This window comes from Anolis carolinensis, chromosome 1 (genome assembly GCF_035594765.1).
Source record: "Anolis carolinensis isolate JA03-04 chromosome 1, rAnoCar3.1.pri, whole genome shotgun sequence".
NCBI lineage: Eukaryota > Metazoa > Chordata > Lepidosauria > Squamata > Dactyloidae > Anolis > Anolis carolinensis.
Window position 1 is genome coordinate 42,265,890 of NC_085841.1, and position 16,897 is coordinate 42,282,786.

General features: G+C 39.2%; 2 protein-coding genes and 1 non-coding gene across 4 annotated transcripts in view; all 3 read right to left on the bottom strand.

Annotated features, from left to right (window-relative positions):
• togaram2 (TOG array regulator of axonemal microtubules 2) overlaps positions 1-3,769 on the bottom strand; it is a 137,286-nt gene extending 133,517 nt beyond the window's left edge. Inside the window, exon 1 of one of the 2 annotated variants that reach the window (XM_062973213.1) lies at positions 3,591-3,769. The gene's annotated coding sequence lies outside the window, so the exon portion shown is untranslated. The remainder of the gene's footprint in view (positions 1-3,590) is intronic. The other variant, XM_003216079.4, reaches the window with a different exon arrangement.
• A 10,413-nt stretch (positions 3,770-14,182) lies between these two features.
• Positions 14,183-16,897, bottom strand: part of wdr43 (WD repeat domain 43) — a 40,521-nt gene continuing 37,806 nt past the window's right edge. Inside the window, exons 18-19 of the mRNA XM_003216077.4 lie at positions 15,447-15,499; positions 14,183-15,355 (exon numbers count right to left, since the gene is read on the bottom strand). Coding sequence (XP_003216125.2) covers positions 15,209-15,355; positions 15,447-15,499 — 200 coding nt within the window. The 3' untranslated portion in view covers positions 14,183-15,208. The remainder of the gene's footprint in view (positions 15,356-15,446; positions 15,500-16,897) is intronic.
• LOC134295789 (small nucleolar RNA SNORD53/SNORD92) lies at positions 16,587-16,667 on the bottom strand. Its single transcript, XR_010002395.1, has one exon. It is a non-coding gene; the product is annotated as a small nucleolar RNA SNORD53/SNORD92 (small nucleolar RNA).

Here is a 16,897-nt window from a genome sequence, read left to right on the forward strand (position 1 = left end):
ACATGGCGACAAAGCAAAATATTTTTTTAACAGAACAAATGAGAAATATGCCAGGCCTTTTGTATTGTTTCTCTCCCCCTGTCCTTCCCCCCAAATATTTTTCAATGATATGTGAATTATTCCAATAGAATCCAGGGATTAGTAGTTTATTGAGGCACTCTTGCTTTCAAGTGAGAGAAGGGCCTCCCCAGCAAATCTTAAAGTTTGCACAGGTTCATAGTAGAAGATGTGATCGTGAATATAGATTGGACCCAAACCATTCAGGGCTTTATAGGTGACAACCAGCACCTTGAATTTGGACCAGAAACTTATCGGCAGCCAGTGGAGCTGTAGTGCTAGATGAGAACTCCAGATACACACACAACTGCAAACTTCAGGATCCAATTGTGAGAGTTAAAGTGGAATTGCAGTGCTATAATGATGTAATAGGAGCCCCCAGTGGCATCATGGGTTAAAGCCTTGTGACTTAAAGGTTGGGTTGCTGACCTGAAGGCTGCCACGTTCGAATCCAACCCAGGGAGAGCATGGATGAGCTCCCTCTATCAGCGCCAGAAGCCTCCCACAAGGACAAAACATCAAAACATCTGGGCATCCCCTGGGCAACGTCCTTGCAGACGGCCAATTCTCTCACACCAGAAGCGACTTGCAGTTTCTCAAGTCACTCCTGACATGGAAAAAAATGATGTAATGTGTAATGTCGGACTGGATGAGGGTGAACAAATTGAAACTGAATCCTGACAATACAGAGGTCCTCCTGGTCAGTTGTAAAGCTGAACAGAGAATAGGGTTACAGCCTGTTTTGGATGGGGTTACACACCACATGAAGGCGCAAGTTCGCAGCTTGGGAGTGATCCTAGATTCATCATTGAGCCTGGAACCCCAGGTCTTGGCGGTGGCTAGGAGAGCTATTGCACAATTAAAACATGTGTGTCAGTTGCACCCATACCTTGGGAAGCCTGACTTGACCACGGTGGTCCACGCTCTTGTTACATCCTGAATAGACTACTGCAACACGCTCTACATGGGGTTGCCTTTGAAGACTGTTCAGAAACTCCAGCTGGTCAAATGGGCAGCAGCCAGGTTGCTCACCGGAGCGGCGTGCAGGGAGCACACAATTCCCTTGCTATGCCAGCTCCACTGGCTGCCAGTCTGCTACTGAGCACAATTCAAAGTGCTGGCTTTGCGCTATAAAGCTCTAAATGGTTCCGGCCCAGTTTACTTGTATAAATGTATCTTCCTCTATGAACTACCTCAAAGATTAAGATCATCTGGGAAGGCCTGCTCTCAGTCCCACCTGCCTCGCAAGCACGGGAGGGAGAGGCCTTTTCAGTGGTGGTCCCTCAGCTGTGGAACTCCCTCCCCAGTGACATCAGATCAGCCCCTCCCTGCTAGCCTTCAGAAGGAAAGTAAAAACATGGCTTTAGGGTTAGGCTTTGGGTAATTAGTACAGTGCAATAATAGACCTGGAATTATGTACAATTCGACGACAGAACGGCCTCGGTCTATGATTTTCGGATAATGTGATTTTAATACTGAATGTAATTGTTCTTAAAGGCTTTAAATGTTTAATATGTATTCATTCTAAATTTTAATTGAATTTAAGTCATTGTATGTTTCTAAGGCATCTAGTGGTTGCCATATGTAAGCCGCCTTGAGTCCCCTTTGAAGTAGAGAAAGGCGGGGTAGAAATAAGGTAAATAATAATAAATAAAATAATAATAATAATGTGAAAGAGCCTTGTGAGTTTTACTGTTTACCTGGATGAAGAAAAAGATGTGCTCAAATACAGCTATAGATTGTGAATCGTGCCTGAGTTTCCCCAGGGATGAATTTACTTTCCCACAAAGAAAATAATTCCAGGACTAGGTCTAGATTTCTCCTCTAAAAATGAAGCATAGGATGCCCACCTCATCAGGGAGAAAGATTCCTTCGTCCAGCAGATTCAGTGGGTTAAATTGTAGTGGCTACTGACTCAAGTCTATGACAAATCTCTACCTAAATTTCTACTTGCTGATCTCGCAGTTACTTCCAGCGCCGTAATCAATAACATTTAATTTCACCAGGCTTCATAAACAATGCTGACAAGTAATAGCAGCCACTGCAGGAGGACCAGATAAACACCCCAAACACAGAGATGGGTAGATATACATTCCAGCCCAGCAGCAATCAGTAATACACTTCTGAGTAATGACAGGCCTAACAGTAAATAACCAGGAATTAGACAAGGAAGGTTCAACAAATCATTACATTTCCAGAGCTGTAAAACACAGGATGTCGAGCAGAGACTATCAAGGACTAATTGGAAAGGAAGGAAGGAAGGAAGAGAAGAAGGGTTACAAACCTCTTTTTAAATGGTCACTTCACACATTACCTAATTCTGTGTGAACGAGGCACTTTGGTGGAGAAATTTGTAGACGGGAAATAAATTATAACATTTGCTGAGGTTACAATTTTTCACAATTCCTGTATAATTCACTTTTCCACTTATGCACAAACTATGTCAGAGCCAAAAGGGAACTAGTTAAAAATAATGGTACTTTTAATTAGTCATTAGCTACTAATGATCATCTATATACCCTAAAGGCACCAGATACTATCTGATGTTGGAAGCTAAGCAGGGTCAACTCTAGTTAGTGCTTGGGTGAGGGATTGCCAATAAATATCAGGTGCTGTAGGCTATACTTCTGAGCAAGGAACTGGCAATGATACCTCTGAGAAAACTCTATGAAATTCATGGGTCACCATAGGTCAGGAGGTGACTTGAAGCCACATACACATAATTGTAATAACAAAATCATAAAAGCAAAGGGGAGTACCACATGGCTCAATTAATTAATTAATTAATTAATTAATTAATGCACATGCTGCTGCATTAATGATTTGGTTTTTGATTTTAGGTAACAGAAATGGCAAATTTTGTTCCTTCAGAAAAACAGGAAAGCAATAGTGGCCAAGATAGTTTATGAATTCTGAGAGCTGTAGTCCAGGAAAGTCACTTTTCCAAATTCATTAGATTAAATTATCACATTTTAATAATTGGAGCTTTCATTGAAAGGAAAAGGGGAGAATGAAAGTCAAGTATTTACTCCTACAATCAAAATGGATTTTCTTAAACCAGATCAACTGAAACGAAAAAGAAATTGTTTAAGGGAATGCAAAATAATATTTTCAAGCAAGTGTGGGTTTTTGCTTAAAGCACTACTTTTCAAACTGTGGGTCCTGACCCCAAATGGGCTCCCCTTAGCTCAATATTGGGGTCCCAAAATTTGGCCAAAGTAAAGGTTTTATGAACTGTTTGTTGGCTGTTTTAGACATTTACACAAATTAGTTGGCCAGTGTTTACAGTGGACTCTGCAGAAGATGCTTCACCCTGTGCCATCAGCAAGAGTCAAGATTCCTTTCTAGTATCTCTAGGCAACAATTTTTTTTAAAAAAATCAACTCTATTCTCTTATGATTATGGTGGGAAGGGAGTGACCTGACATATCCCCAGTCATCAATTGCTCTACTTCAGAAGATTGAAGCAGATATATCTTTAAAGCAAGATTTTTCTGTTTATATGTGTGTGTAAGATATTTCAGCAGGACTTACCTCAGTCCAGAAATTCGGGAAGGGACACAACTGGGTCTTGTTCAACGGGATCCAAGGGACTCTTCACCCCTCAACTCCTTGATGTGGGCATGAAAGAGATTCTTGTTGATGCCAGTCTCTCCCAGCAACTGTTGCCATAGTTATAAATCATTTCTTATTGCCCCCACTGGACAGCCACAGAATATAATGAATGGGTTTAATAGGTAGAAGCAACCATAATGCACACACAAAACGGACTTCCCCTCTTGAGGTATTTCATGCTGTGGAAAGGCAACAAACTCTGCTCAGATGCATTGCCTGTACTCCAGAAATCCAGTAAAATCTCTGGGTGATGCCCAGTTAACAAAGAGAGTTTGTAAACTTAAAAGAGAAGAACACAGAGAAGCCTTTCGGCTGTTACTTACAAGTTAATGATCACGACTGTGTAGAGCCCATCTACAGTGCAGTTTTACCACACTTTAATTGCCAAGGTTCCATGCAATGCAAACATTTAATTTGTAGCTGTGGTGGAACTAGCAATCTTGGGCAAAAAATACAAGTCTCTTTAAAACTACAACTGCCATGATTCCATAGTTCGGAGTTATGACAGTTAAATGGTGTCAAGCTGTATTGCTTTTACAATGTAAATGAGCCTATGCACCTTTTCTTGCTCAGAAAGCAGTGATGTGGGGCGATGTTGGTTGAGGAACATCAATGCCAGCCCTTAGGAAGCACTGAAGAGTGATAATGCCACCAGAAAGCAGACTGGATAATTGCCTGATTTCTGAGCTCTCCCAGACAGGGAAAATGTATCAGGAGACTATGATATTCATTGTGATACTTCACAGGTTGTTAAAGGGGTTTTTTATTTGTATTGTTAAGCTGTGTTTTTGTTGTTCTGGACTATTATCTAGTAACTCCTGACACAAGCGGTAACAATTATTCCCACTCTCAGTTAGGTTGCTTTTTAATTTTGAGACAAAGAGAAACATGTTTTGTTCCCTTATTTTTAAATGAGAATTAGAAACTGAATGTTGGTGGACAACAAAAGAGATTTAAAGATTGGCTTAAAGCTAAGTTAAAAAATGTGGCATAATCACAGACAACTGGGAAGCCCTGGCACTCGAGCACTGTAACTGGAGGTCAGCTGTTATCAATGGTGCCATGGATTTTGGAGAAGCATGAATAGAGGGCAAAAGAGAGAAATGTGTCAAGATGAAGGCATGTCAAGCAAACCCTTGTCATGACCACCTTGCAGCTGAGAAACTATGTCCTCATCGTGAAAGACCACGATGATCCAGAATAGGTATCTACAGTCGCTTATGGACCCACCACCATGACTCTACCCTTGGAAGACAATCATACTCAGCCACAAGGGATCACCAATATATAGGCAGGCAGAAAAAAGTATAGTCCTATGGTGCATCAAATAACACTTTTGCACTATCAGTGTTAACATGTTTGTTTGTTTTTAAGTAAAGACAGAGACGCAGGAAATTTGCACTTGAAACTATGCCTATTTAAATACTGTTGGGTTTTATCCCTGGACTGCCCAAGTTTTTGTTTCATCAAATTTCCATGTTTTTACTGCCAGCCATTGTCTCCTTCCCCTTTTGATGACGTAGCAATGAAGTTTAAATTGTGTCGGTAAGACCATGCGGTCCTTTTTGTTACTTTGTTACTTCCTTCTGCTTTCTGTCTCCCTGTGAAGACACATTTCTCTGTAGGCAAAATGTAGCTGCATTGACTTCTTTACCTTCTATCTCTTTTAAAAGATGAGATTTAGTAAGTTAGTTAGCTCAAAGACTTTTCTATCACGAATGTAGTTATTTTTATTTTAATGAATCTCTTGAGCCTAAAGATTGACTCGGCAATCCATAGCCATCCTAAAGGTCAAAAGGCTACTCCTGCGCACCACATGTAAGTTTCTGTGGGTTATGAAGTTTATTCCTGGTACTCTGCTATATTTATGGTAGAATCACCCCAACTGAGGGTTATTTTTGAGCCCAACAGCTCAAATTCCCCAACAAATACATCTAGCAAAGATGTAAGAAATCACCTCAAACAGCACCAAGGGAGAATGAAATTAAAGGAGACAAAGGCAACAGCAACCAGCAAAGCTCGAGGAGCTATTACTGCATGAGCCTATGCTCCTTCATTCCAGCCTAGGTCTCTGTCTGCTGTGGAAAAAAGCAGAGGTATTTGCAAGTACATTAATATCATAAGTGAGTGATTATATTAATCTGATTTGCAAATACCAACGCACATTAATATCATAACCCACTTATGGAGACAAAGGATATCTTTCAGGAATAGAAAAGATTATGTTTGTGTACTACAAGTTCCAGAATAAGCTAGTTAGTGAGCAAAGCTCAAGTTTTTCATTATATCACAATTTGGGGGGGAAATAAATCTTAAATGGGAGGAGAGAGACATCAGATACTAAGTGTGTATGTGGAGATATGCTGGTATTTGCTGAATTAAATGCATACTAAACTCAACATGCATTTTAAAAGCTAAGTTCTGAAAGTCAGAATTAAATTAACTGATGTTAACTGATATAGAATGCAGATTCTATATCTTGGAATACATTGGGGCCTTAGCTTAAAAAAAAAAAAGATAACATAAAAGACTGGAGCTTGCCAAAACTAGAAACACACCAAAGATCAGAAAGTTTCTCAGTGTGCCAGATTATGCACCTGCATAACAACAGGAAGATTTTTCTAGAAAACAATCTAATTAACCTAGAAATTTTGCTTGCATTGGAATTTTGTGACTTTTATCACTCTCACCTTTCAGGAAAGAAGGAGCTGTTTTGGTGCAAGCACACAAGTTACATACATCCAAGTACATACATGCAACCGTTTAGAATGGTCTGATGAGAGAATTTTGTATCTTTTGTTCAAGAGGATGAGTTTTTCCCTAATAAAGTAAAGGGATTTTGTTAAGCCCAATAATATTTGGAGATAAAAGACTCTTTGGGCTGTTAAGTGCCCATAGCTCATGAGATTACACAACCCGTGGAAAGTTTCTATACCTGACCATGTGTTCTGCTGCATGAGCACCTCCCATGGGGTCCAGCTCCACACAACCCCAGGAGTCTTGTTTACGCTTCTGGAATGAGGAAGAGCACCAGGGCATGTAGGGACTGGAAGAAGCACCAAGTCAGTTCAGGCAAAGGTGAGAACCTGTTACCATGGCTACATTCCATTATTTATTTCCAATATGAGGATTTTTGCGAGAAAATTTCAGCTTCTTTAGAGCAAGTGGAAAGTAAGCTATAGAAGAGATGAAAGCGCTTTGGAATATCAGATTAAACCTCTTTCCCTGTTGCCAAACAATACAACGTGTGCTCAGTAGACAGAACAGAAGCAATAACAAATTGTCCACAGTTCAAGCTAATAGCTTCCAGATCAGTGAAGGTGAATGTGCTAGTTTGCAACCTGAATTTTTGAACTGTCCAAGGTACTGAATTCTGCCTCCTAAATAGATGCAGCACCTCAGATAGCTCCTTTAATGTCCAGACTGAAACCCAGAGCAGATTCATTGTTCCAGTAACATGGGAGCTACCAGTTGCCACTGATTATACTTGTCCATGAAGAACCATTGGCTCAATGTAAAGGGAAATACCATATTTACTCGAGTAACACTTACCTTTTTGGCTAAATTACATTGCTAAAATTGAGGTGCACATGAAATTCAATGGAACATTAGAGTAATGTATCTAAATCCATCTGTGCTGGCTGTTGGGCAAGAGATCCCAGCCAGGGACAGAGGAAGAAGCGGCAGCAGTGGATACAAAAAGGCTGATGAGAAAGCCACTACTGAATGCACATTCAGTAGTGCATTATATATGTGAGTAAATACGAGAGTTGCAAGCAATCAGAATATTCAGAGATGAAATGTCCATACAATAGAAAAATTATGTATGCTAAACTATATAGACTTTGTTACCGCTGTAGTGATCTAATGGTTTCTGTATGAAACATAGGAACTTTTGATTTCTTCCTTTACATCTCCTCAAACTTTAGTATATCCACTTTACCTCTTCCACAAGCCAACAATAATTTTCAGACTTAAGATATTAAAGAGAATATTCAGATGATGACTAACTCTCATGCATTTCCCATTCTGCCGATATTCCCCCAGGAGGGCCAGGCCAAGGTGGTTGTAGTTGAAGAGTCTCACTTTCCTGAGACTTTCCTGAGATGGGCTTGCATCTGGAGCAGGGATGTCTGGACTAAAATAAACTAGCCCAAAACACTGGTGTGTGTGTGTGTTACTGCTCTGATGACCAAGCATGTGCAAGTATGGTAAGCTCTGAGCATTTGTAACAAGCCAAGCTGACCTAACCTTCAGTTACAAGGACTAACCTGCACATTTCAATTCATCACGCATCCAACAGGTCTCGGTCCATAAATCCCTGGATCAAAGTCTAGGATCTCTGGGATTTACTCATCATTCTAAGACTAAAAGTTTCAGTGTTTCATCTCCATTTGCTAAGCGTGTCTTCAACAATTCTGGTACAGGTTGTCTCTCTCTCTCTCTCTCCCCCCCCCCCCCCCGGTTATCTTGGGACCAGAGGGTTGTTTTTTTTGGTTTTTTGAAAAATTGAATATTTGTATTTGCCTATACAGTGTTCCCTCACTTATCACGGGGGTTAGGTTCCAGGACCACCCGCAATAAGTGAAAATCTGCAAAGTAGGGACACTATATTTATTTTGGTATTTATACATTATTTTAGTAGTTATACACCATTTTAAGTCTTTATTAACCAATCATGTGTTGATAAATCGCCTCGTTCTCCTCCTGTTGATGCTTGGGCTCCTTTTCTCTCCCTTTCTCCCTTCCTTAGGTTGTAAATTGTATTTTTTATGATTTATAATATTCTTTTAGAGTTTATTGAAAAACCGCAAAACAGCGAATCCACGAAAAGTGAACCGCGAAGTAGTGAGGGAACACTGTGTATGCTACAAGGGGAAAGTGGGTGGGGCCTCCGCCAAAATGTATCCTTCAGAACTTCTAGAGCAGGGGTCCTCAAACTTTTTAAGACGAGGGCCGGTCCACAATCCTTCAGACTGTTGAGGGGCCGGATTATCATTTGAAAAAAATACAAACAAATTCTGATGCACACTGCATATGTCTTATTTGTAGTGCAAAAACAACAACAAGAACAATGAAAGAACAATACAATATTTAAAAATAAAAACAATTTTAACCAACATACATTTATCGGGATTTCAATGGGAAGTATGGTCCTGCTTCTGGCCAATGAGATAGTCAAGTTAATTAGGGTTGTTGTTGTTGTTGTTGTTGTTGTTGTGTGCCTTCAAGTCATTTCAGACTTTGAGTGAGCCTAAGTCTAAAATTTATTTATTATTCATTTACTGCATTTATTTACTACATTTGTATCACACCCTTCTCACCCCAAAGGGGACTCAGAGTGGCTTACAAATTATATGTACATACAATATATTATATTATTAGCATAGCACAATATTAGCATTATATATTACTATATTGAACTATACCACTATACTGTAATATTATTAGTAATATTATATGTAATATAGAATATATAATTAATATTATTAGATGGTATTATTATTAGTGTTATATTGTATTACATTATAATATTATTATCAATATTATATGTATATACAATATATTATATTATAAAAATGAGGGCGGGGGCCAGGTAAATGACCTCGGAGGGCCGCATCCGGCCCCCGGGCCTTAGTTTGGGGACCCCTGTTCTAGAGAATTCCAAAACTGTCTGCGCAGGCGCTGAAGACCAATATGTGTGCATTTCACAGGGACCACATAAGAAGAAAAGGGAGATGGTGGAGAGTACTCTGATTTCATAATGTCCTTGTAAAAAGCAGATGCCCCAAACACTTTTCTGGCTGGTTGTCCTTTTTATCAAAATAGATAGGGAGAAAAAAATCTGAGGCTTTTAGGTTTTAAAACACAGCAAAATATCCTGCCCAAACTGATGTCACATCACTGCTGATCCTGTCTCTCACCGCACTCTGCATTTTGAGCACATACATAAAGGGAAACTGTGGGTCAAATGGATCCTAAATGTGATGTTCTTTCCCACCATGATATTAATATTTAACATGTTAGAATTTCAAGACAGTCAAGTTCAAGCTGTTACATTGACAGCACCTATCAATGTATCTGAAGGGTTTGGTGCTGAGGAATTATTTCAGAAGAGTAAAAGGAAAATGTGAATCAATGTTGGCACAACCATATTTTTCAAGTGTATGCTATTACCACATATTACTTTGGCATAGTAACTCACCATTCTTCCCTGGCACAAATCTGACACCCAATGGCCATTTGTGGGATAAATCTTTCTGGAACATTTTTTCAAATAGAATCATGGAATCATAAAAGTTGGAAGGGACCCCAAGGGCCATCTAATCCAACCTGCTGCCATGGAATGTTCAAAATGTTCCTGACAGATAGCCATCCAGCCTCTGCTTAAACACCTCTAAAGAAGGAGACTCCACCACATTCTGAGGCAACGTCAAACAGTTCTTACTATCAGGAAGTTCTCCCTAAAGTTTCTTTTCCTGGTGGTTTGAATCTGTTGCTCTATATGTTATTCTCTGGAGCAGCAGAAAATAAATTGGGTTGTTGTGACTTTTCTGGGTTGTATGGCCATATTCCAGAAGGATTCTCTCCTGGCGTTTCACCCACATCTATGGCCAGCTTCCAACAAATTTTCTCTCTTTTCAATATGACATTTTTTCAGAAATGACTCCCCTCTTAACTTTCATTCCTTCAGGGTAAACACCCAGCTCCTTAAGCCACTTCTCACAGAGCATGGTTTCCAGATCTTTTACTAGTTTGGCCACCCTTCAATATGCTTTATTGTGGTTGCTTCTCAATATCCTTGAATGGTGGTGCCCAGAACTCGACAGAGTATTCCAGGTGAGGTGACACCGAAGAACTATAATGGGACCATGACTTCCCTTGATGTTCTAGACCAGTGGTTCTCAACCTGTGGGTCCTCAAGATGTTTTGGTCTTCAACTGCTGATAAACTGGGTCTCCCTGGGGGAGAAGACTGGTATATAAATTAAATAAATAGGCAAAAAAAAAACCTGGGGACCCACAGGTTGAGAACCACTGTTCTAGACACTATACTAATACTGATGCAGTCTAGAATCACAATAGTTTTCTAATCTACTCCATCACACTGTTGATTCATATGGCATCTCATATACTGTAATATGAGTCATAGAAGTAAGCTAATCAAAGATTTAATGAATGTAGGAAGGGATGGGTGAAGAGAAGAGTTGGGCAAGTATGGGTGGTGCCAGGGGTGAGGAAAGGCTACAAAACTGAAAGAAGACAGGTGGGAGAAAGATGGTCTAGAGACAGGGAAAAGCTGTAACAGATAGAGCAGTCAGCCAGGGTGAAGAACTAAATGGGGTTTTGGAGAATGGAATTGATGGAAAGAGTTCAAATATTATTGTAATTTAACAAACTCCTCGTTTATTCTTTTACAATTGTGGCTGACTGTTACCATTAATTCTGATAGATGGTCTGGTCATGTTTACCACAATGAACCCACAAAACAGCACATCCACAGGTTCACAAAGGGGTCACCTTGAAGGCCAAGTAACCAATCTAAGGAGGGATGAAGGAGCAATGGACAAGGTAAAGGACAGGAGCCTAAGGATGGAGAGGGGATTTTTATGGCACAGGTCTGACACCCAATGGCCATCAGTGGTATAAACATTTCTGGCACATTATGCCTATATAGGATCTCAGACACTAAAACATAATGTCATAGAAGTCAGCTAGAAAATAAATTTACTCTATATTTGAAGAACGGTAAAAGAAAGAATGAACAAATAAACATTAAATACATCTGCATATCATAACGAACCACGGCTTAGTGCTTAATCCATGGATTATACAACAGATCACCCAACTATGGCTTCTCTTTCCTATTTCTGATTTCAAGTTCATATTCACTTATTACTTCAATAAAAATTGTTAAAATCCTGCAAGCTCTTAAACCCAGAATGTCTGTATCTAGCCAACTTTTATAAGCATATAGAGAAAAGGAAGGGGAAGAAGTGATTCTGAGTCACTTAGCCATCCTCAAATGATATGAGAGGAATGACATGCAGACTATTAAATTGTTTTCTGCCACACAGCCAATGGCCCTGAACCTTCTGGAAACAAGAAGAGCAGCCACAACAGCAGCAACCCAGTAAAGTATAAAACTAATTCTGTTTGTGAATACAATGAAAGAACTCTATTTTATTTCCCAGCTCTTCCATCAGCTCTTGTTTCAGAGCAGATAGTTGGGGAGGCAAGCTATTGTTACAGGGTTAGTTGTCACATTAACTCATTGTTTCAATAAAATTATGAATTCATGTTGTGATTTGTGGCTGATTAACAAATAATAGCTTGTTGCAGGAGTCAGATACACATACCATAATATGCCAGATTTCAACCAACAACCATAGCTTGCTGTGCAAGTATGGTTAGCTGCAGTAGGTTGAAGACTGCATTATAAGAAAGCATTTTTTGTGCAATTGTACAGGATTGTACCTGCTTCTTCTTGTGACAGGTTGCAACAGAGCTAAAACAGATAATCATAAACATTATAAAAAATACACATATTAAATGCATTTCTAAAAAAAGTATTACAATAAACAGAACAATGATGAAAATATAGCTAACACAAGATATGAGTTTAAATATACTACTTGTAAGAAAGAAAGCAGTATGAAAAAAAGAACACATTTTGGATGGGCTCAAAAGAAGAAAGCACAGCTCCAAGACTGCAAGATCTGTGTGGAGCTGTTGATAACAGATAACTCTGAGGTCTCTTGTTCATAGGGTTATTGTTGTTATATTTATTCCGAAGACCTCAACAAATAAGGCGGAAGACAACATGGTACATGTTACAACGACTATGAAGGCGGAAGAAGGCTGCAAGAGACTGAGAAGCTATCATCGTTGTGTTAACCACGCCACTGATTGGGACCCTCACTCTGTGAAGACTGCATGTTGATCAGCTGTGTACCGACCTCCACGCATTAAAAAAACTCACGCACAGGCATCTTCCAAGAACTTGGAAGGCCATCATACTCGAACAATGAGGGATTGCCTAAACGGAATTTATCCATATGCCAATCTTTCTCTTTAAAAAGTGTTGCCATTTGTCAAAATTTACTTTAAAGACGGAATAATCTTTTACACATCTATTATCCTGGGACATTCAACATTTTTCTTCTCTAATCACCTGTTTTGTTAGTTGTGTGTTCCATTGATTTGTTCTTTTTGTTTCATTCGTATCTCACCTTTCCTTCAATAAACTGTCCATATGGCCCTTCCATTCCTAACTTTCTCTACATAATACGCATATGCAACTGATGAGGCTGAGAACATGGTATGGTATGGATAAGTGAGGTAAGAGAACTGAAGAAGAAAAAAACCCATAATGACCCTTTGAGACATGTGCCTTACCAGGGGCAGAATTCCTTGCCAATTTCCATCATACAAATTTCTGAAGCAGTTCAGCACAGATACAGTACACTATATACAAAAGTCACAAGACCGTCCCAACTCTCTAACGAGTATGGACGTACCTCTGACAAAGAGGCTCCTTTCTACAAAATCCGTTTATGCCAATACAGCTGCCACTTGACCTTTTGTCTTCTGCCTAACTGGAAATGTTTTAGCAGCAGCATCATTACTTGGGAAATTGTTAATTAGAGCTAGGAAAAAGTATGCATCAAGTAGCAATAGTAGATCTGCAGTAAACACTGCAATGAACTCTGATTCTATTGTAGCTGTGCACATATCTATAACAAATCAACAGAAACGGTTCAGTTCAAGAGAAAACTTAAGGAGCATGTTTTAACATCAAAACAGAGCTACTTCAAGAGTCTCCCCCACTATAATAAAGAAGCAATTCTAACCATCAAATCATAGGAAAGATGGAGGTTAGTCAAAGGAAATACTCAACCCTGGCTACATTTTGAAGATATTTTCAAGTGATCTCTAGAAAAGTTCTACATGTTTTTGTTCACTTATGCATTCTTAGTTCTGCATAAAAATACTGAAATGCTTGTAGGAAACATCTGCAAGAACTAAAAGTCAGAAGTAGTAGTAGTTCTCCTGGGCAAGGCAAGGAAGGAATGGGAGGTGGAGCCTAAGGGCAGATATTTTTGCTGATATGAAGTCAAATATCCTGAGATCTCCTGGGTGATCAACCATTCTCCTGGGAGACCAAGGACCTTGTCTCACAATTTACTTGTGAATACAAAAGCCAAAGTGACAGTTATGCCACATTCTGCCAACATAGATGACAGGACAAATCCACCCAAAACGTTGTCATTGTGGCCACTGTTATTTTTTACTGTTCCAAAGACAGAACTTTTTCTCAGTCAGAAATGACTTATGTACAAGCACTATTAAAACAAAAGTCAAAAACAATAAAGTACAAATGAGAACTGGAACCTGGGAACTTGCTACTCTGAAAATTGAAAGAACTGATAAATTATCATTACAAATCAAGAACTCAACCTAGGACCCACTCACCCCCTCAAACATACACACACAACAGACAAGATTAGGTCTTGATAAAGGTAAGGTATATTTATTCACTTTACAGAGGAGGGCAGTATTTGGTTGCAACAGCTCCAATTATAAACAAATACAACTGTACATTATACTGGTGAATGGCTCAAAACCTCATTCCAATCCTGCTCTTAAAAACTGTTCACACCATTTCAGCTTGACTGCATTAATAACACCCCATGTTCTCCCCCTAAGATTAAAAATTCATAATAAATGCAGTATGCTTTGTTACATTGTTCACAAGCATCTGCCCCCCTTTATTATTATAATTATTTTGTGGCTGTTGTTATTTTTTACTGTTTCAAAGACAGAACTTTTTCTTAGTCAGAAATGACTTATGTACAAGCGCTATTAAAACAAAAAGTCAGGAACCATCATTGAGTCTTTTTTTTAAGTACAAGAAAAGTGTCTGATCTGCACACGCGCATAAAAAAATCAGTTTGGTTTTAAAAAGAAAATGCTGTTTTCAACCTTGTTAGCACTGTTATTGCTGCCAAGGCATGAATAATTCTGTTATGAAGGAATGGACCTGCAAAGAGAGGAGAAAAGGAAGAACTATCAAGAAAATCCAACAGGATGTTTTAGGTCTTACAAAAATATTTATTCTCTTCCAAAAAATGTAGCAAGATGCCAACTTGAAAAGGAAGTAACTAAAGGAGGTCAAGAAGATACAGAGTGGTCCTTTCCTCCAGAATTTGGAACTGATAAACAAAGCTGCAGCGAGTTTACCATCCAAAAGGCCTTAGTAAACCATTTCACTTGAGATGCAAAATAAATGTCCAAGTAAAAGGGCAACGTGCCAACTATGCAGAAGAGAAATATTTCATCATGATCCCAGGAAACACGGGCCATAAGAATCAAGAAGGCTGGCATTGTTACACATTCTGGAGTTGGGAACAGAATGTCCTAATATGCTGGCCAGGTATCTGCATTCCTTTGTGTGATGCAAGCAGTTTCCAGCATGGCAATCCAGAAATTAAATGTTTTGGTGGCCAGCGCCAATAGGCTTTTTTAAAGTTAATGCTATTCTTCTTCACTTTCATTTTCTGGGTCCAAATCTGATTCACCATTGATTTCTTTATCTATAGCCATCTCCTCTTCCTTATCTGATAATTCGTCTCTTCCACTGTTCTTCTCATCATCTTCCTCATCCTCTTCATCCCAATTCTCCTGGCGGAGTGAGCAATCACATGTTAGCTAATATCTATTGAAATCATGTTTTAACCAATTCACTTCCAAGAATACCAAGATTTTTACTTACATCTGAGTCTTTTTCTGCAACCATCTCATCCTCTGAACTTTCTTCTGATGACTCTATGAAGAGAAAATATAAGAACTTCATGCAGGCTTTTCTTCGAATTGATGCTAATAATATGCACTCTCAATAAGATAGTTCAGTAGATCAAAAATAATTTTGCTGGCAGAAAAGAGGGACTTCAACATAATTCAAACTTCAACACCAGTCCCAATCCTTTAAGTAAAAGATTGGAATATTGGCATCAAGCAACAATACGGAAGCATTGACTGACAATGTCTTCATGGCTATAACCTTCTATGAAAAAACCAAGCTGAGTGTTTCAACAGTTCTGATGCAACACTGTGGTATTATTCAGAGTATTCAGGATACTATGAAAGTATCCAGTTTATGTTAATCAGATATTGGTTACCAGTCATCCTTGGCCTTGTTTGTTACAGCTAAAGAGCACCACATGTTCTTCCTCGGTGGTATTTTATACACATTTTCTTCCGCACACTTCACTATTAATTTAATTTATATTCTCCCAGGGTCTAGGAAGCAGAATTGTATTTGCTTCCCCTTGCTGGCCCCAACATCTGCATGACCAATGGGATGAATCAAAGGGGGCTTCTATTCTCATACATGTATACACAGGGATGAAAAGGCATGAAGGAGGCGAGAGGACAGCCACAATTGGAAGACAGTTCTTCCATGTTGGCCCAGGTCCACATTCTCCACATTAGAAATGATCAAATGCAGAGAAGTGGGGCACATTTTCCCTTACAGGGTGCACCTGCCCATCCACACCCTAAAATACCCTTTTGGGGGCATTATTCCTAATACATGACTTGAAATAATAATAACAACAACAACAATGCTTTATTTCTATACCACCCTCTCTCCCCGAAGGGACTCAGGGCAGTTTCTGTTGCAAGTCAATGTATATCAACTTAGATGTAAGGCATACTGATTTCAAAGGGTCTTACTCCTAAGGATACACAGGATTACAACTTTAATTTGACTCATAGTGTGCTTTGAAGAAACTACCCTACTTATGGTGAGTCTAAGGCTTTTCCTAAGCATTGTTTGGATGTCACTAGCAAAAGCTCATTGAAAAGAGAGATAATATATATGAGATATATGAACTACTAACACCTGCTAGGCACACTCAGACAGCCAAGAGAATGTGTCATCATCAATGGAATTCAGCAATAAGCGAAACCAAAATGAAGGTCATCATAGCATACCCGAGGATCCATATACTTCCCTCAATCTCTGAGAAAAGTATATCATAAACATTGCATTCACTTGTAGAAAAGGCCACATTTGTCCATCCTCAATACCATATGAGTAAACCGATGAATCGTTACTTCCAGTTGCCATTTAAACTGAAATATGGTTGGAGAAAACAGATAACAGGGATGTTCTTGGGGAGCCTTTCTAAGTGGTCTTTTAAAATGTGGGTTCAGTGTGAA